General features: G+C 46.8%; 1 protein-coding gene across 3 annotated transcripts in view; it reads right to left on the reverse strand.

Moving 5' to 3' along the window:
* Positions 1-2,800: 2,800 nt before the first annotated feature.
* Positions 2,801-25,083, reverse strand: part of INTS1 (integrator complex subunit 1) — a 29,259-nt gene continuing 6,976 nt past the window's right edge. The window contains exons 14-47 of one of the 3 annotated variants that reach the window (XM_055803773.1): positions 24,778-24,935; positions 23,531-23,627; positions 23,060-23,151; positions 22,671-22,731; positions 22,090-22,287; positions 21,692-21,821; positions 21,329-21,508; positions 21,083-21,232; positions 20,327-20,506; positions 20,042-20,146; positions 19,083-19,250; positions 18,616-18,727; positions 18,002-18,160; positions 16,676-16,822; positions 16,168-16,266; positions 15,667-15,791; positions 14,703-14,957; positions 13,879-14,038; positions 13,120-13,260; positions 12,535-12,715; positions 12,328-12,451; positions 11,676-11,794; positions 10,518-10,605; positions 9,665-9,891; positions 8,561-8,684; positions 7,958-8,091; positions 7,371-7,563; positions 6,972-7,099; positions 6,370-6,482; positions 5,650-5,763; positions 4,686-4,756; positions 4,051-4,142; positions 3,828-3,937; positions 2,801-3,404 (exon numbers count right to left, since the gene is read on the reverse strand). In XM_055803773.1, the coding sequence (XP_055659748.1) occupies positions 3,289-3,404; positions 3,828-3,937; positions 4,051-4,142; positions 4,686-4,756; positions 5,650-5,763; positions 6,370-6,482; positions 6,972-7,099; positions 7,371-7,563; positions 7,958-8,091; positions 8,561-8,684; positions 9,665-9,891; positions 10,518-10,605; positions 11,676-11,794; positions 12,328-12,451; positions 12,535-12,715; positions 13,120-13,260; positions 13,879-14,038; positions 14,703-14,957; positions 15,667-15,791; positions 16,168-16,266; positions 16,676-16,822; positions 18,002-18,160; positions 18,616-18,727; positions 19,083-19,250; positions 20,042-20,146; positions 20,327-20,506; positions 21,083-21,232; positions 21,329-21,508; positions 21,692-21,821; positions 22,090-22,287; positions 22,671-22,731; positions 23,060-23,151; positions 23,531-23,627; positions 24,778-24,935 (4,651 nt within the window). In that variant the 3' untranslated portion in view covers positions 2,801-3,288. Of the gene's footprint in view, positions 3,405-3,827; positions 3,938-4,050; positions 4,143-4,685; positions 4,757-5,649; positions 5,764-6,369; positions 6,483-6,971; positions 7,100-7,370; positions 7,564-7,957; positions 8,092-8,560; positions 8,685-9,664; positions 9,892-10,517; positions 10,606-11,675; positions 11,795-12,327; positions 12,452-12,534; positions 12,716-13,119; positions 13,261-13,878; positions 14,039-14,702; positions 14,958-15,666; positions 15,792-16,167; positions 16,267-16,675; positions 16,823-18,001; positions 18,164-18,615; positions 18,728-19,082; positions 19,251-20,041; positions 20,147-20,326; positions 20,507-21,082; positions 21,233-21,328; positions 21,509-21,691; positions 21,822-22,089; positions 22,288-22,670; positions 22,732-23,059; positions 23,152-23,530; positions 23,628-24,777; positions 24,936-25,083 lie in introns of all 3 variants that reach the window. The other 2 variants (XM_055803774.1, XM_055803772.1) reach the window with 2 other exon arrangements.

The following is a 25,083-nucleotide window of genomic DNA, read 5'->3' on the forward strand; positions in this document are numbered from 1 at the left end:
CTGGGCTTTAGAGAGGACCTGACATGAATGCCATTGCAACCTGGGCAAGGAGGTGTCACGTTCCCCTCCGCCCAAGCCTTGGCTCTCTTGCTGCAGCCTGCCTGCGCAATGCCACCATCTCCACCCTTGCGCCCCAACCTTACCAGCCAGTGCTTAGGGAAAGCGCCCTGCAGCCCCTCAGCTGCTCCAGGATTGCCCCAGCTCTCTGCCACCTCTGCCCAGCGCCAGCCATGCAGGCACCAAAGCAGGGCCAGCTGATGCACAGGGGTTGGTGCCAGCCCTGTCATGAGCTGGGTGCAGCCACAGGGTGCCCAACAAGCTGCAGCCAGTTTTCCGTTCCCCATCATACCTCCCCTAGAGCTGGCATGGGATTCCCAGTGCATCCAGGAAGACAAAAAAACTCCCCACGAACCAGTGTTCAGCACGTTCCCCAGCCCCACACGGACTGCTTCAGACACCAGCCCCAGCGCTCCTAGGAAGCTCTTGACTACAGCAGATCATGGTAGAGAAGTAAGTGTCTAAGCAGGGATTCTGCAGTGTTGTCTGGAACTCAGAGGGGAGCAGGGATTTGTACTGGGTGAGTCATGGGGGCCCCATGGGCTTGGCAAGGAACGACCCTGCAAACCTCCTCGCCACTTCTCTTCTGAGCAAGGCACCAGGTCTTCTTTAAGAGAGAGAAGACTGCCCCAGTCCCCAGGAGGAGCCCAGCAGGCCTGTGAAGGATAACACTGTCAGCTCAGCAGGGATGGGAGGAGAGAAGGTGCTCAGCCAGGCGGAGATGAAAGTTACAGAGTGCCGATTAAAAGGCGGGCGAGTGTCAGAGCATCAGTAACGCCGTCACTAACTGTTTTAGAGCTGTCATGGTTGCCTTCCCAGACAGGAGGGACAGGCTTCTGCCCTGAGCTGTCTCTGCACAGCCAGGCACCCCTTGACAGCCCTGCTCTCAGCTCTGATCTGGTTTCAGTGACATGCTTCAAACCAGGGCAACCTGCGCAGCTCCACTGGGTCCAAGCAGAGGGTGGCAGCAAAGCAAACGCATCGTGGGAACCTTCAATAGAGCAAAAAGGAGATCAACAAATCATGATGCCTTTTGTATTGGGAGATCTATGGGAAGGCCCAGCTCTGCAAAGTAACTCCCACCCACATTCCCTCCCTCTGAGTTTGTTTCCCCATCTCCCAAAAGATGATTTCTGCTACTGCTGGTAAAGAAATGCTCCTTCCACCGTCTCAGACACATCTCTTTTCACACTGCTCTGGAAAGCCTGGCTGCCCTCATCTGAGGGGTCATTAAGTAGTTCTGCCAACATCCAAGCATGCTCCTCCAAACCAGGCATCCTGGAGCTGGTCTGCTCACAGCGGGCATTGCCAAACAGACAGAATTTAGGGCTAACCACACAATTTGTTTTTGCCTGTAAACATTTCTAGTTGCAGCCCTGGAACAGGATTTCTGGAAAGCCTCACCTGCAGGGAGGACATTCACGAAAGCACCACTACTTCTTTGACTGGCTCTCTTTGCGTGGTAACAGTCTTGAAAGATTTTCCTTGCTCCTTGGCTCAAAGCCCTGTGAAAAGCCCTCTTCCAGCCAGTCCCACGAGTTCCCAGCTGCTCTAGGCCTACAGCAGCACCAAAAGAACTACCTCGCTGCTCTGACAAACTGAGCAGTACCTTAATGATGTCTGTGATAATGGACTAAGGTAAGTGGAGCCAGTAATCTCACTGGGAACCCTTTAGACAGGCGTTAATCCTACTGTCACTGAGCCCCTCAGGAAAACCATTTCCCTGACTTGATCTTCTTCAGCTGTTCCTCCACATAATTTATATGTAGCTAATTGCCACAGTAGTGGCTCTGGATGTGAAGCAGATGCTGCTGAGGAAAAAAGCATGTTGCTTTTTAAAGTGATGACTCTAATCTCTTTATTTAAAGGCAAGGCTACTTACAGTTGATGGGAGGTTCAGATCTCTCCCTTTTCTTCTCTATTTCTCTGCAAAGCCAGCTGGACATTCATTCATATTTTGACGCATTAGCCAAAGTGCTCAGCTGTGGTACCCCTTGTTTGAAAGGATGGACAATATTTCTCCACCCAGCCACCCGTGAGGTCACAACTGTCCCCACCACCAGCAAGGAGATACAGACTTATTTACAGCTATCTATAAAATTCCTCCAGGATCTTCATCCTTAGAATACTACAAAGATTCTCTACTAGCAAGTGGAGTGCCACAGGAATAAAGACAAACGATGTGAAAGCAAACTAGTGACTAGAATTAAGCAAGACTGGAGAAGGAGCATATGCAGCACTTACTTCTCTGGAGCAGAGGGAAGGAAGACTCCTCTTTTTGTGTCCTCAAATGACGGCAAATAGGCCATCATCCCTATCAGCAGACAGTGACCAGAGAACAGTGGTCAGAAAAGTCACAGGGAGGAACTGGCAGATCCCAAAGAGGAAACCCAGCTGCTTGTTCGAAGACTCCACTGTGACAGTGGCCAGCTGCTGGGATGTTTGCAGATATACAAAGAAGTTTGTTTACTTGTTTTTAAAGAAAAGTTTTCTAAGTAAACTCTTGAAAGCTGTCCTGTCAGCAGCTGCTGCTGACCAAACTTATCTATGATAACCCACTGACCCTTCTAAACCTCCTCCATCTCCTACTTATCCTGTAAAAGGCCAAGATAGCTGTGTTGGCATTTGGCCATGGAGACAGGTCTTCCAGAGATGCTTTGTGTGGAATAACAAGAGGCTGGAGAACAGGAAAAGAGGGATGTCAAGCTACACCCAGGACAGCACAGAACCAAGAAAGGCACAATGGAAACAAAGAGAATTTTAATTAAAAAAGAAAAAAACCAAAGACCCCCAGAAAACTAAGTGGTCTCTTCTCCCTGCACAAATCTGCATGTTCCCTCCAACACAGAGTGCAGAGACTTCAAGTGCACGGCCCAGTGCTTCCTTCCGATCTCCCAGCAGTGCTGCCTTCTTGGAGACAAAAAAAAACCCAAAACAAACCAACAGCCACTGCCCCAAGATCCCATGAAGGACATGGTCCCTGTTTGGCACAACATTCAGGAGGTTCTTCTCCCACAGTAATGTTATCTTAGCCAGAGAGATTGATCCTTGCCCCCTTCTGATCTTCAGTCAGCACACTCTCCTCTTCCAGCACTGTCTGACTTGCCACATCACCTCTTTGATCCTCCAGCACATGGGGTGAAATACAGTGTCTTCTTACAGGGCTTCAATGCAGCTGCTGAGTCCAGCTAAATTAATTCCTCTGGAAGCGGAGCTCCCAGAACCACACGTTCATATCGTAGCCTCCATGTGCAGAACCTTCAAGGCCTCTGAAATCTGAGAGCTGGTGTCGATCTGGCCGTACATCCCCACCAGGAAGGCCCTGTGCAGTAACACTGCTGCGTGCTCTGTGAAAGGGAAAGACAGCAGAAGGACTGATCCGAGAGCTCCGACATGCAAGCAAAGGCAATCCAACGAACACCGGGGTGCATGTTTGCAGCTGTGCAAGAAATTCTTTCCTTCCGTAAGAACATGGCACAATCCACCCTCTAATAGCTCCGTAGGTATATGATCATGCGAGGGATCACAACTCTGAGAAAATCATAAGGGAGCAAATCTACTTCAGGGAAGCCTCCCTTGTTTCTATGTCAAATCTCTCTGGCAATGCTCAGCCCAAAGCTGCTATTGATATAGATCACCTGCGTGTTCGATGGCTTGGTCTAGGCAACACTGACCCTTGGCAACTTCCCAGGGAGGCTGTTCACAGCACAGGTGCCCACAAGACCCTTGTGAGGCCAAGCATGCACCAGAGGTGGCAGGTATCAACTTACCTTGGCAAAGGAGGGTGTATTCAGGTAGGTTCCTCAGTGCTGTCTGCACCACCTCAAAGTCTCGGCTGCCAAGGCAGTACATGAAGGTGGGAAGGAAGTCTGCAGCAATGCTGGGAGTAAAACATAGTGTAAGTACACTCCAGATCACCATCAACAGGTGTGCAAGATGGGCAGACAGTGCCCATCAGTGACTTGGGATAGCCTAAGTTCCAGTGGTCCTCACCTGGGGTTGTTTTGAATGGAGCGTAAAGCCAGGCTAAAGGCCAGGTTTCGGCAGGACTCCTCTGATGAACTCATCAGCTTCTGTAGGCTTGTCTGAAAGGAGATGCACAAATTAAGATCACACGGCCATCCAGGGAGCACAGGCTCCTCAGACTTGCATTACTACCCCTCCAGCACCAATTCAGCCCAACACACATCCAGCAGGTACTGGCTGAGCCAGGAAATCCTTCTCTGCAAGAAGGATTATCCTGTTTTTGAATACTTTAAAGCACCCTTCTGTAATCTTTTTCCATGTGGGACAGCTGAGTTTTCCCTAGGCTCCACTGTTTTCAACAGAGCTGTTCTGCTCTCTTATTGCCCCAATGCTAGGAAGAGCACAGAGCATTCATTCTTCCTCTGACGTAAAGAAAAGTTAAAATGGATGCTGGCAGACGCAGTACACAATGGAAAGAAGACTGCAGGGAAATAAATGCTGCCTGCTGTCAGAAGGCCTAGCTGAAGACAGATTTCTCCTATGATGCTGCAACATCCACCCAAAAAGCAGAGGAAGGGTAGCGCTTAAGCTGGCTGTGCAAAACAGACTCTGGTGAAAAGAATCTTTTCCTTCCAGTGCCAGTTTGAGACACTAATACTCACAGCAAAAAAGGAGAGAATTTCTGGCCTCCGTCTGGACATCTCATCAATGTCTGTCAGCACCTCCAGGATGTCTGGTGGAAGACACAGGTTGAAAGAGATGACTGAAATTCATTGATCCAGCAAAGGATCTTTTTCTTTTTCCTTTAAAATCCAATCTCCCAAGCAGCCAAGTTTTCCCACCTGCACACAGAGCTAGCGTAATAAAGACAGTTCTTCAAAAAGGATGAGAACAGGTAGGCCACATGCCAGATCAGTACATCCCAACCCCGGGCAGAGGTCACCAGCACTGTCATGCCATAGGAAGGGGAAGGAGTGGGGTGGGCTGGGAGGTTTCAATTCCAGAACACTTCACAGAATTCTTCTGTATGTGAAAGATCTTCACTGTTTTTAAAAGAGGCTTTTTGTGTCGAGGCAGGATTTCTTCCCCCTATTTCTACTGTGGGAGGAAAACTGTCACCCCAACAGCACTTAGATCTGAACGCTGGACAGCTATGATTTCAGACCTTTGGAGAAGCGGCATGTTGTTATGCCAGGTTAACATTATTTTCTTCCATGAAGGCCATTTGGGGTTTTCTAACAGAATCCTGCTTCCCATCAGTTTGGAATTTTTAGATCATTAAAAAAATGGCATTCCTATCAGCACTCCAGACCTGGCTCAGCTGAACTGCAGCACTCCTCGAATTACTCACACTATCTTCCAGAGCGCTTACAAGATCCCTGAAGAGCCTCAAAGCAGAGGCAACTGCAGCAACACTGAGCTAAGTGATAACAACATCACAGGAAGCCTCTGTCACAGAACCATAGGTTATGGACAAGTTCAAAACAAAACCACATCCTAACTGGCTGAGACTTCCAAACACAAGACTGAAACTGGAAAGTAGCATGTAGCTGACAGAAGTAACAGGGCTGGCGTGTGACTGCATTTGCCTTGCATCTTTGTACAGCTCTGCAGGTCCTCACTTACCCTCAACGGTTTGGCCTCTGGAGAGCCTCTTCATATACGGGGCCATTTCAGCTGGCGTGAGAGGAGTGAAGAGAGACACGCTGACAAGGGGGAAAGAGCCAGCTGCTGCTTCATCTTGGGGGATGGCAGGGGGAGAGAAGGGGGGAAGAGAAAGAGAGAGAACAGGTCACTCCTGACAGTCTCTGTAATTTTAACAGGGAGACAGACCCAGTATCCCCACCAGTGTAGTGGTGTATCACAAGCTGACCAGCAACACTGCAATACAATTCCTGGCCCTCAACATCTCTAGCCTCACTGCACCTTCTGGTACCACCTCAGCTGATGTGAAGAGAAGGAACCTTCCTGAGCTGTTTTAATACCGAATAATTTTCCCATGCAAGTTGTAAACAGTGGAGAAGTGGATGTACCCTTAGGGTCTCCTGACAGGTCAAATTCTTAAGTGTGGCTGAGGAAGGGAAAATCCACAACAATGAAACTTGCCCTTGTTAAGAGCTGTTCTTCTGCTCCAGTAGTGATACCGCTGACAGGAAAACAAATTAACCCATCCCAGATACTGGTTCCAAACTGCTGAGCATACAAGTGCCATTCTCCACTCTAAATACCCTTTCACTGGGATGTTACAAGAAGAATGAGCACAGCATACAGCTGATAAAAGCATGTGTGCTCCAAAACATACTGCAGGTTCACCAGCTGGAATAACTTCCCCCACACTGGACTCACCACCCTTCTCTTCATCAGGGCCCCTGTCCAAGATACCGCTCTTACTAGGTAGACTCAGCCCAGCCAGGAGGGACTTCAGCATTGCTAGGTCACTGTTATCTGATGACAGGTCACTGGGGGAAGAAATGGCATGTTTAGCTTTCAGTAGCAATAAGGATATGAGGACAAATAACAGCATGTATATGTACACTAAACCATATAGCTTCTCAGAAGCAGAAACAGGATTCGCTTTCATCATAACTGGAACTGAAATGCATTTTCCCCATATCTGCAGGTAGGACCCTGCAGCCACCGCTCAGGGAAAAGCTGAGCCTCCTGCTGGCCCTCTGGAAATGGCTGCAGGATACTACAATGCCTCAACAGAATGTTTAGGCCATCATGCGAATTGAAATAATGATCTCACTTCCTTAGGTTAAGTTTTCACCTATAATAAAGGATACGCTGCTCATCTCAACAGAGACTTAAGGGAGCTAAGGGTGAAAAAGTGCCATATTAATAGCTATTATTTTGTCACATATTCATACTGATTTCTGATTAGCTCATGGCAGCCTGACTGTGCAAGCTCTCCATGAGCTACGGCTAACAAGAGTAAGGAAGCTTACTGGAGTGGATCCGAGTGCTTCTGCAAGAAAGAGACAGCTGCCTGGGCATTGCACGTGATGTACTTATGGATAAACTGGACAAATTTGCTGATGAAGGCAGCCAGGTGCCGCGAGGATTTTCTGTAGTTCTGAGAAAGGATCGAGAAAATAAGAGTTAAAAAAAAAAAAAAAAAGCAGTGATGCACTGCCCATCCTGCATCTCTAGGTACCAGGGAGTAGCTTCTTGATCTCCTGCCTCCTCTTTAAGTTCGCCAAGGTACTCAATACGCTTTTCTGTTCTTAGGTATATGAAGGTTTTCCCTTCAAATGGGAGAGAGCTGGGCTGGCCCTGTCTTACATGAGCTTCTCCCTCTAGTGGCTGGCAGCCCACGCAGGGAGGGGGAGCGGGGACTTTCCTACCAGCAGCAGCCGGATGAAGGACAGGAGACAGTCCCAGAGTGCCACCTGGTGCTCGCTCTGGAAGACCTGCGGCTGGAGCAGCTCCAGGATCCCCAGGACGTGGATGAAGAAGGTCAAGTGGTTCTGCTGCCTGAACTCCTGGAAATTGAGGTGAACACGGCCGTGCAGCAGTGCTGCAATCATTGGCAAGTGCCTGAAACACCGAACAGAAGAAAATCCAGATCTAGCTTCTTTCTAGGCAGAGTTATATATTGTTACAACTCAGTTCCTAGAAGGAAGCATTCCTTATCCTCTTCCCAGGGTTCTGGGATCTGTAGCCATAGAATCAGCAAGCCCCATTTTCCCTATGTTCTGTTCTCTAGTCTCCAGTTCCAAGAGGACTGTTGCCAGACAGACATGGAGCCAAAAGAGGTGCTGCCTCATTATAAGAGATACGACTTTGCTGCCTTTTCTCTTGACTTTTGTACATAAACGTGGATTCCGTCACAATCATCGTGATTGATGCCAGTTTGTTCCCCTTCTGGGACAAGGGTGAATGCTTTTTGATGAACTCCAGATGTGCAGAGGGTTAAAGGGGAGAGTGGTACCTAAGAAGTAGGATGGGATGAGCCACAGCTAGCTTCCTGCAGGCCATATTGGCATCCCACACGCGGCTTTCTGATGATTTGGAGTCACTGGTGTCTGCGAGGAGGTTAATGAATCTGTGAACCAGGGCATCAAGCTACAAGAAAAGTAATGAGTAAACAGTTAAGAAATTTAAAGCACAATCAAGCCCCCTGGCTCTTCAGCAGCGTTTCCCAATTACTTTCCAGCTATAGAGTGGGTTAACAAATGATTTTCAGGTAGAATCTGCAAGCAGATGCAACATTCCAGCTGGCACAGGATCTGAAGTCCAGAGTCCCCACAGACATCAAAATAGGATCAGATGCCTGCACGCTTGTGCTTCACAGAAGCCTTTGGCACACAAGCTTGTGGAGCTTACACTATTTTACAGAAGGATACTGCAAAATAAACTACACCTGAACTCTCTGAAGACTGCAGGCAAGGAAGGGGCAACAGAAGAGCTAGGTAAAGAAACCAAAGTGACCTAGGAAGCTTTTGCCAGTCCTCTCCTTTTAGATTGGGCATCAAGGTAGCATTCACTTTGGAGACACAATGGGAAGGAGGCCTTCCTATGCCTCCAACTCTACCTTGCAAGTGCTACTGTCTCTGGCTCCTTCACTGGTGAGAAGCATCTCAGGCATAGGCACAAGGAGCTCAGGTAGTTGCAGGTATAACTGAAGCAGAAGGTCCTGGCAGCATTTTCCCACAGAGCTGAAGGAAAAAGGCAAAGGTCAGCCACTGGTTCCTACATTAGTTCAACTAGGAAACATCCCAGACCCATCAGATTTGCAACAGCAGTCCTGCATATGGCAAACAGACCATGTTAAAGCAGCCACCGCCAATCCCAATTAGTGTTTTTCTCAGACTTTGCTTCTTTTGAACCACTCATATAATTCACAGTCTATGGGGATCCATCATCAAGCCATTTGGAGTTAGAAATCTGCAGTTACAAAGGGGCACAGGACAAGAAAGTTCTGCTGGCATGTCCAGTGAAGAGTTCCCACACATGGTACTTGTGGTCGTTCCCATCCCAACTGGAAGAGTAGTCAGAAGCACAACTACCAAGACTAGCCAGCCTGTTCTCTGCACACCTGCCTGCTATAGATCCCTGGCATAGTCTGTACTGGCAGGCAGTACAACGCAATAGCAACTGAGATTACTCAGTATCTTTTCTAACACCACCGTAAGTGCGGTTAGAATTAGGTCAGTTTGTTTCATTGCCACAAATACATCATCTTCCTGTTCTTCCCACAGTGCTAACATCGCTGTTAGGAAACGATCTGGTCTCCGTTCAGCTTTGAGAGTTACCGTAATGGTCAGAACCAGGATGCATTATGAGCAGAGTGATTCAAGGGATGAGTAGACAAGAAGTCCCATGTGAGGAACTAGTAACTAAAAATAACCACTGCCTGAGAGAAAAAAAAAAAATTAATGCATGGCAAGCATTTCATTCTAAGTCCTAAAAGCAAGAGGGCCCTTAAACTTCACTTTTAAAGCCACCTTCCTGGTCCAAGTACCACTTCAAAGGACTTACTATTCCCCCAAACTTCTGGGAGGACAGCACTTTTCATAGGGGCTCTGGAACACAACATTCTTAATGAAGACATGCTGGCAAGTCTCATCATTACCTGCCTGCCCGTGCCCCAGTAACTACAATTACAGTAGACAGTGCTCCCCATTTGCAACCCCACCTGCTTCCCCACTGCTGGATGCAGCTGGTCAGATACTCCGTTACTTTTTTGATGCTCTCAAGGTCCCCATGAGAACAACTGAGCAACAAAGGCAGTCGAGACTGGATGAGTGCGCAGGAGGCCTCCTCAGTGTTCTGGTATCTGGTTTCTGCTTCGGCCAGGATCAGTTCCACCATGCTGATTAATTCTGATGCCTTTAGGTGGAGCACGAATTCCTCACGGCGCTTCTGCAATGCAAGAAAACACCCAAAACGAATCCACACCAAATCCCTACATCCTTAATTCCTTATAGTCATGCTTTCCCTGACTGGAATGGAACATCTCTTAGAACTAAACAACTGCCCCATATCTAGGAATCTGAAAGCATGCACCACAGCCCCACATGAAATCTCTTTATCCCTTTTTTACTTCTGAACTCATTTACTTCCACCTGGCATGGCTGATGGGTCAGAAACCATAATTCAGTCTCCAAACCAAAGAAATTATTTTGTGGAGAAGAGGTGCAACCCCATCTTCTTTATAAAATCAGAATTATCCCACACTGTGTTTTAGCTTGCTCACCACTGTAGCCTTCTGCCTAGATGCCTAACAGATATTGTGGCAATTGCTGCAGAGGAAATGCCTAGTTGGCAAACGTAAGTCTGTTCGTATCAGCTTTTTGGACTCAACGCTGCTACTGTGATATGTAACATAGCAGAGCAACTAAGTAACCAGCTGAGGTACAGGCAGCAAATTTGGCATGCTGCACTTGTATTACTCCAGCCACCTCTTGGCCATGGGAAAAATCAGGCATCATGAAAGCATTGCCTCTCACTCCATCCAGACAGGAATCTTGGAAGAACTGAACAATTACCTGAGGAGTTCTTTGGTCCCTTCCCTGCCAGATCCGAGGAATGTGAATACAGGCCCACAAAAAATCCAAGGATGCAGTTGGGTCAAACCTGTCAGAAGACAAAGGAAGACAGATTTGCAATTAAGACTCAACAAAGCCCTCAGGCAGCACACAAATGCATGGTAGTGTCTCTAAACATCATGAGTACTGTGAAGAAAGAAACATCTGCAAATGTAAAAATAGGATCCATTAAGTCCCGAGAAGGGGTTTGGTTCTGTTCCCAGATTATGACTAAATATTTGTTGCAATAAGCACAGCACAGGGTATGGAACTGAACAAATGGCATTCAGCAAGCATGTGGCAGCTACACATAGTCTTGCACCACAAGGCCAGAAGTTGGTCATCAACACGAACAACTGGTCCATCAAGCCAGTGAATTTACTGTCCCTGAGTACTGAACACCCCACCCTGGCTGTTATCCTGGACTGCAGGAATTCATTAAATGTTAGTCTGCAAGAGATGCGTAGTAATAATAATAAGTAAAGTGAAATACTACCAGCTTTAAAATATTGCTAGTTTAGTCATGTCCTGAATTACTACTGTTAGGTGTGACCAGCGTTTCCTGGTCCATAAGCCTAACAAGTTTAAGCAAGATACTACTACAGCAGCACTTCAGTATTTGAGAGCAATGTGCAGAAGCTGAGAGCTAGGGCTGCTCCAGAGATCAGAACTGGGAGCCTGATGCCAGGAAGGGGGTCACAGCAAGACTAGTAATGGAGTTTAGTACAGCAGAAAGATCCAGCAGAGCCTGCCCAGGTACAGAGACTGCTGTCAATTCGCTATCCAAGCCATCTTGTAAATCCCACATTCATAAAGATTATTAACAAGGGCAATGCTAGATGGATCACCCAATGATTATAACTTCCTTTTTAAAACACAGCCAAATCTTTATGAGCTGCTTCAATCAAACAGCAGGTAATATTTATATCAAGGTACACAAATCAGCATGACTGAAATCAGCATCCTTCTCACAAAGCCTGTTTTTGGCTGGGTTACACCTCCTGGCAGACAAACCATGGAACACAGCAGCTCTTGTTCTTGGCTTCTGTTTATTCCCTCTCAGACACAACGAGTCTCCCAACTCAAAACTCCTCGCTAGGTCTGAAAAACAAGACTCACCTTTGCTCCCGGTTTCTGCAAAGCAGAAGCCTGATGCACTGGTGCAGCGTGGTCCAGCTGGACTGGTGAGTCAGAAGAGCCAAGAGATATGGGCGGAAGGAGGGCACCTGAGACCCTGCCTGAAAGGACCAACCAAGGAAGAGATGTAATAAACAGATCCTTGCTGCGAGGTGGATGTAGGAGATACTACGTATATTACAGAAGGATGACAATCCAGGCAGGCAGACGGCACAGATGACAAGGCGTGGATTTAAGGTTTGAACTGCAGTACTTCCTAACAGAACATGGCATCAGCCGTGAAATTCAGTTTTAGTCTTAGCTTAGTAGTGTTTATAGGCAAGCTATTTATCTGTCCGCAAAAATACCACTGAAAACACAGCTGGCTGGGCTGTTACAGGACTATGTTGTGCCTGTAATGCACTTCAAAGTTCTGAAAAGAATACAGGTGAAAAAAATACAAAGGCAAGATGAAACATAAGCCTTGCACTGAGAAGGATGTACCAGAACCTCCCTCCTGCCTGTACTGCTTTGGAACTGGTTATAGCAACATGTGACAGAACATAGAACTCCCCCTTGCCCTGTTTCCAGGTGTAGGTCAGTACCCCAGAAAAATGGTTTCAACACAGTAGTCCCTCTGCCCAACCACTCTTACTTTGTTCCAGGAGAAGAGCAGCTTCTGCTGGAGATCAGGGCAGCTGCTGATCACCTCTGGGTCCAGCATCTCCAGCCAGTCATTAAGAAGGCCAGAGGAGGGCCCTAGCCAAGCTGCTTCAGTACTGAGGAGAAAACAAAGCCAGTATCAGCAGTGGCGTCATGAACCCAGACCTACCAGTGAATTCCCATCATTGCCTAGGCTCACCTGCAACTGTCCAGTTCCTTCTTAACTGGTGTTTCTTCTCTGTCCTGGAGCAACAAGGAGCTCACCACTGCAATTGGTTTCATGGCAGGAAACCTGGCAGTGGTCTCAACAGTAGCTGAGAAGAGGACAGTCAGGAGTTCCTCCAAGTACGGAGAGTGAGTTTCAATCAGACCTTGAAGGACTAGCAGAGGGAGAAAGACATCACTCATTAACTTCAGGATGTGGTGAAAGCTATGCAACCTTGTAAGAGTATCATGAAGGCAACGAGTCCAGCATTCCTGAGAGCCTGGCTCAGTAAGGCAGACAGATGCCATTTTTAGCTGGGATAGTAGGCTCCTGTTTCTCTTAGCAGAAACCAATGGTTTGCCGAGAAGCTTAACCCCAGCCCCAGATGACCATTTATAAACCCACATACCAGTGCAGGGGAAGGAGGTAAACAAGATAGGACCAAGTTTAGATCAGTTCACATGTTCTGATCCAGGCAGAAGGCAGCTTCCTACAGCTTGCACAGTAGGCACTCCCTTGCTGGGCTGGAAGTTCAACCTGCTGCTGCAAGAGGGAAGGAGAGCAGAAGGACAGCCATACCTTTGCTGATGAGCTCCGGCTCCACATTACACTTCTCTCCTGATTTCAGGGTTGCAATGATGGCACGTACCGTGGAGCTGATCAAGTCAGGGTCACGGCGGAAAGTCAGAGCTTCTGTGAGGTGCAAGAAACCACCTCGAACTGCAAAGAAATTACAGCACTGGCATCACAGGGCCAAGCCAGCTCCCACATCAGGCTTCCCTTCTATAGATGCCCCATGTGGCTCTAGGGCACAACTACTCAAACATATAAACATGCTGCATTCTGCTGCCATTTTGCTCCCACCAAACTCCTCGACAGCTCTTCTGCATGTTACAGAGATGTGGAAGAGAAAACCATAACCACAAACCCATTTCCATACCTAAGCTCTTGGTTATGGACTCCTAACAGATAGTGGATGATAAACAACACTACAAGTCACAATATGACCTTGTTTCAGAGGCATTTCTTACACACTCGTCTTTCAGGACTGCAGCTAGCACAGAATTCCTGGCCTGAGCAACTGAAGGTTTTCTGTGAAAGATCTGCTGTGCTTGTTGAGATGCTACCAGGTGTCTACTGCAAACTCCCAGAGTTAAGTCACTTGTTTGCATCCTCATGGAGTTTATACAGCACAGTACCAACCTCTCTTTGCTTATCCTAAGCATACCTCTCTAAAAGGCAGCCCACCACACCTTCTGCTCTAGGTACAGTTGTTTCTGTCCCTTTCTTGTCCCACTTCATCTACTCTGAGTCCCATAAGCTGCACAATGCCCGTACCATCACTGATCCTGTGCCTTGAGGAGTACTGCACAGCAAAGGCCTTCAGCTGGGCACGCAGAGGACCATCTTCCACTGCAGGGTTCTCCAACCACTGCAGCATCTGCATGAGAACTTTGAAGAAGAGCGAAGAGAACGTAGTGTCTTGTGGCATGCAGCGCTGGGGAGTGCAGCAAAAGAGACTTGCTTACACACACTTCCAAGAATACAACAAAGACAGCAGGAAAGATGCAACCAGTGGCACATACTGCCAATACATACAGCACATCTACTCTGTTGGACTAGCTCACTAGAAAGCTTCTAGTGTACAAATGCAAGGCAGAAGACTGTCACACACACAGTACCTCTTCCAGCATAACTAAGGGAACTTTGTGGCTTCTTTCATCATGATGAAAGGAATGAGATATTTCATCGGATAAATCTCAGCCTGCTCTGAAGGCTACCTTAAGGAATTACAAACTTCAGCTCTCAAGTTGTCTGCAAACGCCTTGGCTTGCAAGACATGTCCACACTACAAAAAGTGCAGACTAGAAATACCAAAACCAACAGAGACCCACAGCCACAAATCCACAGTGCTGCACAGTAACCAGACGAGGTAAGGTACACCCAACCCTGTATGTAAGCCCCAACCCTCAGCAGTGCTAGGCTAATGTGGCCAGCCCGCACCCAAATGCCCATGTCCAGGCAACCTGAGTCTCTCCGTGTCATGATCAGCACTACACAGGTAGAGGGTATGCACGCAACAGAGCAGATGCACTGCAGCCTGTTTCCTCCTCACTGCTCTTTGTTAAATGCCACAGAGATTCTCACCGTACACCACTCACCTGATACTGGTACAACTGGCGCATCAGCGGGCAGGAGATGAAGTGGTTACGATGCATTGCCATCACCAACGCACCGCTGTGCGGCGAGTTCATCAGTGCAGCTACCGCCTGGAGAAGTCGGGCTGTGATCCCCGTCACTTGTGTGTTCCCTTGGTGGATGCGAGCCAGTTCCTGGCCCAGGGCCTGCTGTAACGCCAGGGCAAGCGGGCGCAGATTTGAATTCTGCCATCGTGGGTCTGGATTTAGTGGGAAAAGCTGGTAGGATACAAGAGGGAATAAGTTTATGAGAGGAAATGAAAGAACCTGCTATACCATAAACATCCTGAGGCAGAGGACTGATTTACCTTGTACAATTACACTGACTGTGGGTTACAACTGGAACCATCTGACACAGCCTTTTCAGTATTTTAGTGCCTGGTACAGGAACATAAGCAGCATCTACACAACCCCAACATGACTATTGCCACCAATACTGTGGTGGAATCACCATACTACCTAGATACAGTCAACCAACTCAGCCAATGAATTCCCAGCAGGCTCCTTCTGCAGGCAACTGAGAGGGAGGCTCTGCGAGCAGACAAGCCAGACTACAAATGCTGTTTGCACACAGCTTTGCTGCCAAGGTCCTGCAAGCATTTCACAAATCCTCCATCCACTGCTGAGAGGAAAGGCACTATACACAGAACAAACAAGGTGCAGAGACAGTAACACGCTAGTAGGCACCGAGTATTAGGCACGATCAAATGCCACATCATGTTCAAACTACAACCATGTACAAACTACAAATCCTTCCAGCATTAATTCCACCAGGATGCAATGGCACAGTCTCATTGCATGTGCAGCTTTCATACCTATTGCCTGCAAACACTGTAGGAGGAAGGGGTCAGAAGATGCAAGTATCTTATATGGATTTTTTGGAGGTGCTGCAGGGAAGCAGCTGATCAGCTAGAGGTTATACCAGTACCTGCAGAAAGATGCCTGCCAGATCATCTTCTGGGCCCAGAACCCGGACCTGGCTTAAGGCCCGGATCCGGTTCTGACCTTGGGAGTTCTCCGGACTAGATTTTGACCTTCCAGTCTCAGCACTGTCTGTGAGAGGAATAAAAGACAAGAAAGGAAGATACCATTACAGTAGCTAGCATCTGGAGCCCTCATACTAGATCACTTTCAGCTTTACAGTCTCTAACTACTAAGGAATTCAGTAGCTTTTCTCTCGAGGCTGAGCAAGACCTATTTTTCCAAATCACTCAGAACAACTCATTGTAGAAAACTCAAAAAATTGGAATTTCTCCCTTTTCCAGGAGTGAAAAACTCTAGCAGGGCCTGGTGTCTAACTGTAGCTTATTGATACATTGCAACATAACCCACTCTGAAGACAGCTCTTCCTGTTCCTCTCAACAGCAACAGAGGAAGGAAGTCTGGAACATGACTCAGATTTGGAAGCTTAGGCTATCCCAGGCAATACCTCGGCGGGCTGGTAAGGAGGCAGTGAGCAGGGAGTGGAATGTCTGGCCTCCTGTTGCTCCTCTCTCATGCTGAACCTCCACAAGGTGAGCCATGTAGTCTGAAAAGGAAAAAATATGAATATGTCATCATCTTGCCCTCTTTAGCAAAGCAGGACAGAACTGGTTGCTGTTTGTACAGCTCCCACAGTGAAGAGAATTTGCTGTTCTTATGGACTTCATAAGCACACTGCTTTTAAGCCTTATTTCTTTTACAAGGTAGCCTCCAAATTACCTTTTTAGACTGTGCAATCCAATTCACAAAATCCTTCTCTATGTCAGGAAATACAGCCAAGGGCCACCCAGACAAGCTCTAAGGAGGTGTCCACAGTGGCAAAAGGCTGCCAAAGCAGCCTGTGCACAGGGTTTGCTGAACTAGTTTGGATTTTTCCAAAGAAGTCACAGGAGACACTTGTGAAAACTGTTCAAGGAAGAGCAAGATGCCTAGTCAGTCTCATATAAAGCTCTTACTCTTGTCCATGATGTTCTGCTCCAGCGTCTGTGGGTCGTGAGATACTGCCTGATCCAGGTACTGCAGAAGTTTGCTCATGCTGGACACTGGGATTCCAAAGGACTGAACAAAGAGAAGCAGCTGCTGTGGCTCCAGGTCCTGCAGGGCTGAAATACACAAACACTGAGTCTCAGACTTCTGAATTGCCCACAGAGGGTCACCTTTATTACCTGATCTTTGTAGTTTTGGCTGGACCACAGTGACATGCTAATGACAGGGCTGCAGAGAGCCTAAAGCCAGAAGTCCGACAGCTGCCTACTATGCTTTCTCTCCTCTGCAAATCATTGCCTCCTTATTGCATCTTCCAGTTAATTCACTCACTGGCTAATTTGATCTTCTGTTTAATTTGATCAAAACCTCAGTAACCAAATCATTCATATTAAAAAATAACTTCCACCCTATCTGTTGATAGCTGCAGGCAGGAATTATTCAATAATTCCATCACTGGCTATAGACAGCTGTCATTTAATTAGTAAGAAAGGGATGAATACTCTGAATACCAAGACGAAAAACAGCACCGACGAGCTGTGCAAGGACAAAAATAACTACAGGTATAGCTTACAACCTTCAGGCATTGCTTTCCACACTGCAAGCACGGCATGCCCCATGGAAGCTCTACTGTGCCTGCTGCCTGGTGACTGCATAGCTTAGTTCCATCTGAATTGTTGTAATGAAGATGGGACTCCAATTCAGAGTCCCCCGCTTCCTTTAAAATACAGGAAGTCCAATATCCATACAGACTCACTGCTCTACTTTGAAAGTAATAGTGACTACATGTGAAAGCCAGCAAGACACAGCACCTGGATCAGAGTGGGGGGAACTGCCTTCCATCCTGCAGTAAGGAGCCCGTCCAAAGGCACCAACCTCTCCAGTCTCAGCTTTCACCAAGTTCTGCTCTTAATGCTATGGGGCCTGATGGCTAGCAAGGCTGTATTTGTTCTCAAACCGTACATGAACTACACATCGTGACAGAGTAAGGAATCACCCTGGGGCATCCCATAACACTCCCTGCCCAGAACCAGCTCATATTCTGTCTATGTTTGACAGCCCTAAGGGACATAGTAAAGAACTGATCATATGTTTAGACTGCGACTGTCACAAAATCCAGAGACACACTCCTTTCTAAATCCAGGCTCCCTGCTCAGCTGCAGCGTCTATAGTGACTGACGGCGTCACCCAAAGGCATCCAAGTAGAACGGCTGGGCACACAGAGAGCTGGAGCAGGGAAGTCTCTCCCTTTCCTTTCAGGAAGGTCTGAAGCACTGACAAACATCTTACAGGCTCACCTGCATCCACAAGACGCGGGACCTCAGAGCGGATCATACGCAGCTTTAGCCAGTCAGGGAGCAGCAGAGCCTCCTCCGAGGTATCAACCAGAAAAGCAGTAGGAAGGGGCTTTTTCTCTGGGAACCATATATCCAGTAGGGTATAAAAATCACCGTCCCCTGCTTAAGAGTGGATACAAAATTATCTCCCACTGTTCATACACATCTAGAACACCCTGCCCTTCTCTATACAAATTAATACACCAGAACACTTTGTTGTTCAACAGTCAGAAACAACTTGGGAATAAACACTATCAAGTGGAAATGTGAACTACGTATCTGAGTGCCCACCTCTTGCACCACAGTAAGTCTCCAAGTCCTTGTTTAGCAGGGAGGGACATACCATCACTTCAATATTTCCTGCTGTCTGCAGAAGGCAAAAAGTAAGTCTGCAAATCCTCACTCTGTGCAGCAATATTCTGATAGATCCTACAGCTACAAACAAGTACTGCAAGGGACAAGCCTGTGCACAGAAGGATTAACAACACCCTGACCTGTCAGGAGATGGCAGACAAAAGAAAGGCTCTCTGTATTGTCCATGATCCCTTGAATAAATCTGAGCACACTTCACTAACCTTGAGGTGGCCCTAGTGTCAGGAGAATAACCATCGCATGAACCACAAGGATGTGCATAGTGGCTGTTTCCCCACTAGTCCAACGAAGGAACACCTGATCCTGGGACTCTGACTGGAAAAAGGCAGAAAAAACGGGATGAACAAAGGTCAGGAGAGAAAGGAGAATGAGATTTGTGAGATACAGATGGAAGGAGAACATGAGAATGGACAAGTTTAGTCAGACCAAATTTCCACCTAGCCCAATATCTCCAACAGTGGCCACAACAGACACTCAAGGAAGAGTTAAAAAAGCTTTTTATGTCCACATATACTTGGCTCTGAAATTATGCCAACATCCAATTGTTTTCAGATCAGGGAATGCTTGAACCAGATGTGGTTTATATATACTCAGTAACCCACAAAGGGCTTCTCTTTTGTTAACTTGTCCAGGTTTTTTTCCCACTTAAGAAAATCAGGGAGGCACTCACCCAGCTGTACACCTCCTCGCCCTCCTTACTCTGGCGCATACGCTTGATGTAGCGAGAAAAGATGGAGAGAAGAGCAACAAGCACTGCATCTGATTCAGCACAGTACGACAGCTTGGAGAAGAGGTGAGACATAATAGTAGAGCGCTCCACTATGAGTCTGGCTACATCCTGCAAGGGGAAAAGATCTGTGAGGTCTTAACTGAACAACAAGCCAAGTCCTCCTCTTTCATTGCATCACCTTCTCCAGTTTCCATCATCAGCCCAGTTAACACCACTCTGGAAATTAATGTGACAGTTCTACTCTTGACTCTACACAATGGGGAAAACACCAATGCTTTGCATGCAACGTGTGATACCTTACAGAGTCCCCAGCTGTAGCACAGCTGCATTCTGATGCTTCCCACTATAAAGTGAGCATTTACCTAGTAAAAATCTGCATTTCTCTGAAGAAACAAATCTACTGACTCTTATCATTTAACCTTCTCCACGTAACTAAACAGATCTGCGGAGGTAGAAAGAGCACATTAGACTTAAAAGCAATAAAAAAAATAAGTACCCAGAGATAGAACAATTAAAAAAATAATCATTGCTTAAAAAAAAAAATCACCAAAACCTTTTTTTAAAAGGTATTTAAAAAATGAGAAATCCAGTCTGGGTTATAGGAGAGTGAATATCCCACCGCTAAGGTTCCTGACCTCCCCAGATACATGTGAGTGCAGGTTTAGCACCTGCTTACTACTGGACTGGAGGTTATTGCTCCGATTATCATTTCATGATATGAAACCAGACACAGGTTGCCTTCCAACACATACACAGAAACACAAACACGCAATTATCAGATTCATGTGCTCCCAAATCACTCATCCTGCTGGCACAACAAGTCACATGCCTACCACGGTCCTGAGACATGCCAGGTCTCCCCCATGCAATCCCTCTGCCCTGGCAACCTGGTCTCTCACCAGAGCGAGGTCATTGTGCTGTCCCTGCTCCTCCACTGGGGCGTGCTGGGAGAGGTACACCAGGTAGGCACTGATGGTCTGGGGATCTGTCTCCATGTGGATGGCCTAGAATGAGGATTCCTTGTTAGAAATCTGGACTTCACGAAAACAAGGACGAGCGTAAGAAGAATTCTTCTGCAAGCATACAAACATGTCGATATCGTGCCCACACACAGTTTGCTCAGATTCATTTTAGCACGAGTAGCACAAAGAATAAGCCGGTCGCCTACCCCTACTAACACCCACCTGTTGCAAGGCAAGAGCTGTTGTTGCTCTAACACTATCAAACAGTGGCAGCCTCGGGAGGTCTCTCAGCAGCCACTGATATCCCTGCAGCAGTTCAGAATCGCCAGAGTCTTCTTCCATGGGGTGATCTTTTTCCTCTCCATCACGCAGTCCCCCTTCTGACAGCACCAAGGACAGGCCCTGCAGAAGTCACATGGACACAGCTGTTGCGTTTGAAGCCACAGCTGGACCACTAGTTTCATACTAGTGAATGTAACAGAAACAAGCTTCTAAAAGCATGGAATGACCCAAATGCAGCACACAACAGGTTTCATATCTCATATAATTTATTTGCTTGACAACTACCCTGTTTGGCATTTCAGTCTTCTCTAAGCATTATTTTTTTGAGGTCTCTGCAATTCTGCTTGCCTTGACTATGCTCTAGAACACCAGACACTCGCTCGTTTACATTCCCCACAGAGAACAGCTGCTGCCAATTACTCCATATAGCACATGATCTGCTGAGTCTACACCTGAACTTCACAGGAAACATAGCAAAATCCAGCTCCTCTTAAGTACTACTTGGCTGTAGAACAAAGGTGGATTCAGAGCAGCAGGGAGCAGAAGTGCATTTGACAGGGTTTGGAGACTGAGGCAAGTTACTGAAGAAAGATGACACCAAACAATTTCACTGTGCTGGCTCTGGGAATCATTGGAATCTAAGACTGCCCTCAGCTTCTGACAAACCTTAGTCAAGAAGATTTTCATTTTGCTCACCTTCATGGCCAGGACCCGCGAGGCCACCTGGGAGGAACTCAGGCGTCGCAGGAAATAGTCAAGCACCTCGCAGGTTGTCTGTTCATCTGCTTTGGGACCCAACAGCAAGTCTTGCAACCGTCCAAGCAACTGCCTTTGTTTCTGTTGTCTCTGTGGACCGAGACGGCAGCCTTTCCAGTGAAATCAAATCTGGGATGCGCACAGAAAGTAGATAACAGAAGTGATCCCCAAGAGACTGCTACTCACCTGGCGTTTCTTGGCACGCTGGTCCTTACTCTCACCCTCCTCTTCTTCTTCACCTGAGGTTGACTCATCAGCAGCATCATGAAGCAGGAACTCACAAAGGCACTGCACAGGTAGGACATCCAAGGAGCCCTCGCTGGACTGAACCAGATCTGCCAGCCATGGCATTGACTGCGATGAGGCCTAGGAAGCAGGAGAGTAACAATGCAGGATCAGCAGTAGATGCAGCACACTGATCGTTTAACTCCTGAGCAGTAAAGCACCTTCCCCTGCATCTTACTTAGCTTCCTTTTGACCCTCACTCTGCTCAAGTTTTAGAGACAAAAGATCACACCACAACACAGCCAAGCCATCAAGGGAGCCCACCTGTCTTTGAATGATATTGAGAAGAAAGTCTGGATGACGACTGCGACACAGGAGGTGGCCCAACCGAAGTGACTGGTTCAGGCTTTTCACCTGCTCCAGGACATGTGGTGGAGGTCTGCGTGGAGGGCCCCTGCCAGAAAAAAAAAACAAACAGGAAGTTATCCACGGGAAGACATTATTTCACTCTGGTGTTGATAAGAACCAGTCAGTTCAGCAGTGCATGAGGGCCACATGCAGGTGGCAACACAAGGACAAGGACCAAATGTGACACTTATCCCATGGGCCACCAAATCTTAGTGCTCTTCTTGCCCACATCAACCACCCTATGAGCAGTAGGGGTCCCTGACTAGCATTAACTGGGATTTCATGATGGCACCAGACTGCAGAAGGCTACTTACTGAGGGTCCAGACTTGTCAGCTGTGACAGCAAGAGGCTGCTGCTCTCTGTAATTGTTTGTTTTGTGGATGCAGCAGCCAGATGACCCTCAAATGCAAGAATCTCCTGTTTTTCCCTCTGGGAGATTTGAAGTTCACGATTAATCATCTCTGTGCGTGTCTCCTCATCAGTCAAGGTACATTGAGGATAGGAATAATTACTGAGAAAATAAGTTAAAAAAAAAAGAAAATGTTTATCTTTGCCTATTCAAAACTCACAAATGACAGTCAAATTCTGCAAGATCTCATCTCCATTAGGCAACACAGAAAAATGAAGGCAGCTTCCTAACAGGGCCAGGCAGACTAAGACCTTTTCAGCAAGGCACATCAGTCATCCCTCCCTTTTGCTCAACTTTATTCCCCTAATTATAACATTTCTGCTGAGGGAAGGCACCTTTCCCACTCAAACTGCAGTGATGTTGCCAGCCAGCTTATTTCACACCAGGCCCACTGAAAAGGAAGGAGCCAGGTGGCATGGATTTCATTCAGAAATATGTGTTTACAGTGGTCTATTTGATTTATATAGGGATTTAAACATACTAACTTGGTCATGACCATTTCCATGAGCATCTTCAGAGAGGGGTACTCCTCCCATGCAGCCAGACCTGCAGCAAAGAAGGGCAATCAGGAACACAGGGAAAAAAGTGAGGGTATTATAGAAATTCTAACACACTCCGAAGTGGGGAGACACAACAAACTCATTTTGGAACAGCTCACCACACTTAAGAGCACAGACAATGTGATTCCAGCCACATGTTGGCCCAAGCTCCCACACTGTGTATTTTTGCACACACAGGGAATACGCAGTCAATTAACTGCGTTTATCTCACCAACCCAGGACATGCCTTGAGTATGGGCAACCAGACTTCAGCAGAAAGCACCTTGGCCAATTTTTGCAGCAGAACTAGTGTCCTGAGAAATGTCCACACTCACCAATGTTTTCAGGATTGAATGCAGCCACGACAAGCAGGAGAGGCCAGGCTTTCCAGTAGAGGGTAGAAATAGCTAGATTTGGAGGCTGGTACCTGCAAAAACCATCAAAAGATATAAGCCCATCTCAAGACTGCTTTTCTCCTTAACCACACACTGTTTAGATTCAGCCGCACCAGCTCAGTAGTTTTCAGAAAATGCAACAAAAAGTCCTCTCTGAGAAGGGACAGCAGGGTTCAGCTGAAAAGTTCTAGAAGGCCAGAGTGCTTGCAAAGGAAAGTCCATTCCATGACTCAGGCCTTAACTGCTCTAGAGAAATTCCTGCCTGAACATGACATGGGAAAGGTTTCCTTATGATGTTGTTATGACAAGTCGTAATAGAGAAAAGCATCTTAAAATCTGTGAGCCAGGGTTGTTAGTCAGAAGGTGAAAATGAGCTAGATCACAGGAAGATTGTCTATGTGATAAGCTTACCCTGGGGGTAGCTGGATATTCTCTGGATGGTGGTAAGTGCACAGATTTAAGACTGCATCGATCAACTGGATTCTTTCTACCCTCAGGACCTCGACATCTAGAGAAGGGGAAGAAAAGACTAAGCAAGTTATTGACCTGTCTACCTGGCTGAAAGTCCTTCAAGAAAAGCATCACACTGTAAGAAAAATTTTACTTCAAACAACTACGTTATTGTGGGCTTCTTTTCATGATATTACAGGAACCAAAAACCCAACAACACTCTCAAAGCAGCAACACTTAAAAAAAGCTATAAGTCAATACTTAAGGATATCAAGCTCTGCAGCTGCAATTTGGTTTAAATTCTTAAGGGCATTTTTTTTCCCAAATGCATCCAATACAATACCAGTCTATCAGAATTCAGATTCACGGCTTACCTGAAGGAGTGTATCTGCTCAGGGGAACTAAAAATGCATTTCAACTTTGTTGCAAGTTTTCAGACTCACTAACTTCACTCTGAGTCTTCCAGTATTTGAAATGGTACATTTAAAATGCTATACAGAGAGGCTGGACACAGTTTCACAGGACGTTCAACAGCAAAGTTTAACTCTTTCCACTTGCACTGACCAGATCTGGATTAGACTTTGCTATTAACCAGTCAGCATTAAGAGCACCTAAGATGATTTAGAATGGAACTTTGACAACCCTTCCACTCTGATATAAACACATGTAGCTCAGTTGAATGGACATACTCTCCAAGGATGCAGGAATTTGGACAAATGCTGAATGAATTCATAAAAAGGCTAAGAGTTAAGGCTGCTTTTGTAACTGCTATTCTGTAACAGTGTTTGAGTAATGGAATTGGGAGGAGCATACAACATATGGGTTAATTACTTTTAACTTCCAACCCTTTCATTTTTGCATGGCCGAAAAATGTCTATTTATTTTACAGTATTGAATTTTAAAATGCTAACTCAAAACTTCGGGTGGTTATTCATCCTCAACACAACCAATAATTTTCCAAACACTCCATGACAGAAAATTAGTAACAGGGAGAAACAGTATGGGAAAATAAGAAGCTTCTCTAGTGAGAAAGCAACAGCAATACGTGTCTGGCTTTGAGCCAAATGCTTAGCCATCACGACTAAAACATGCTTTTAAGTGATGGAAAGGCTCTTTAGTACATGGTAGCAGCCACCTCAGCCCTGGGTCGCAATAAGACACGTCGACAGAAAGAACCACTTGCTGGCTGGAGCTTCGTGCAGTCTTACCATCTGCTTGCACAGCCGCAGCACGCTTCACCAAGTGGTCAGCGAGCTCCATGGCATCCGCGGGGCCAAGAGGAAGGTCCCGCGACAAACCGATCACAAGGATACGCATCAGTGTGTCTTCAAGGATGGGCACCTCAGAGCAGAGGCGAAGGAAGAAGCTGCATGAGACATGAGATATCAATCGCACTTCTTTTGACAGGGGCACGGGGGTTCCTGAAACCCTCTCTAGACCACACAATTCATCTGAGCAGAAGATAAATTAAAGCTTCATTTACAACCCCTTCCCTGTTCTCCAGCTGCAAATGC

The sequence above is a fragment of the Falco peregrinus genome, chromosome 5 (assembly GCF_023634155.1).
Source record: "Falco peregrinus isolate bFalPer1 chromosome 5, bFalPer1.pri, whole genome shotgun sequence".
Classification (NCBI taxonomy): domain Eukaryota; kingdom Metazoa; phylum Chordata; class Aves; order Falconiformes; family Falconidae; genus Falco; species Falco peregrinus.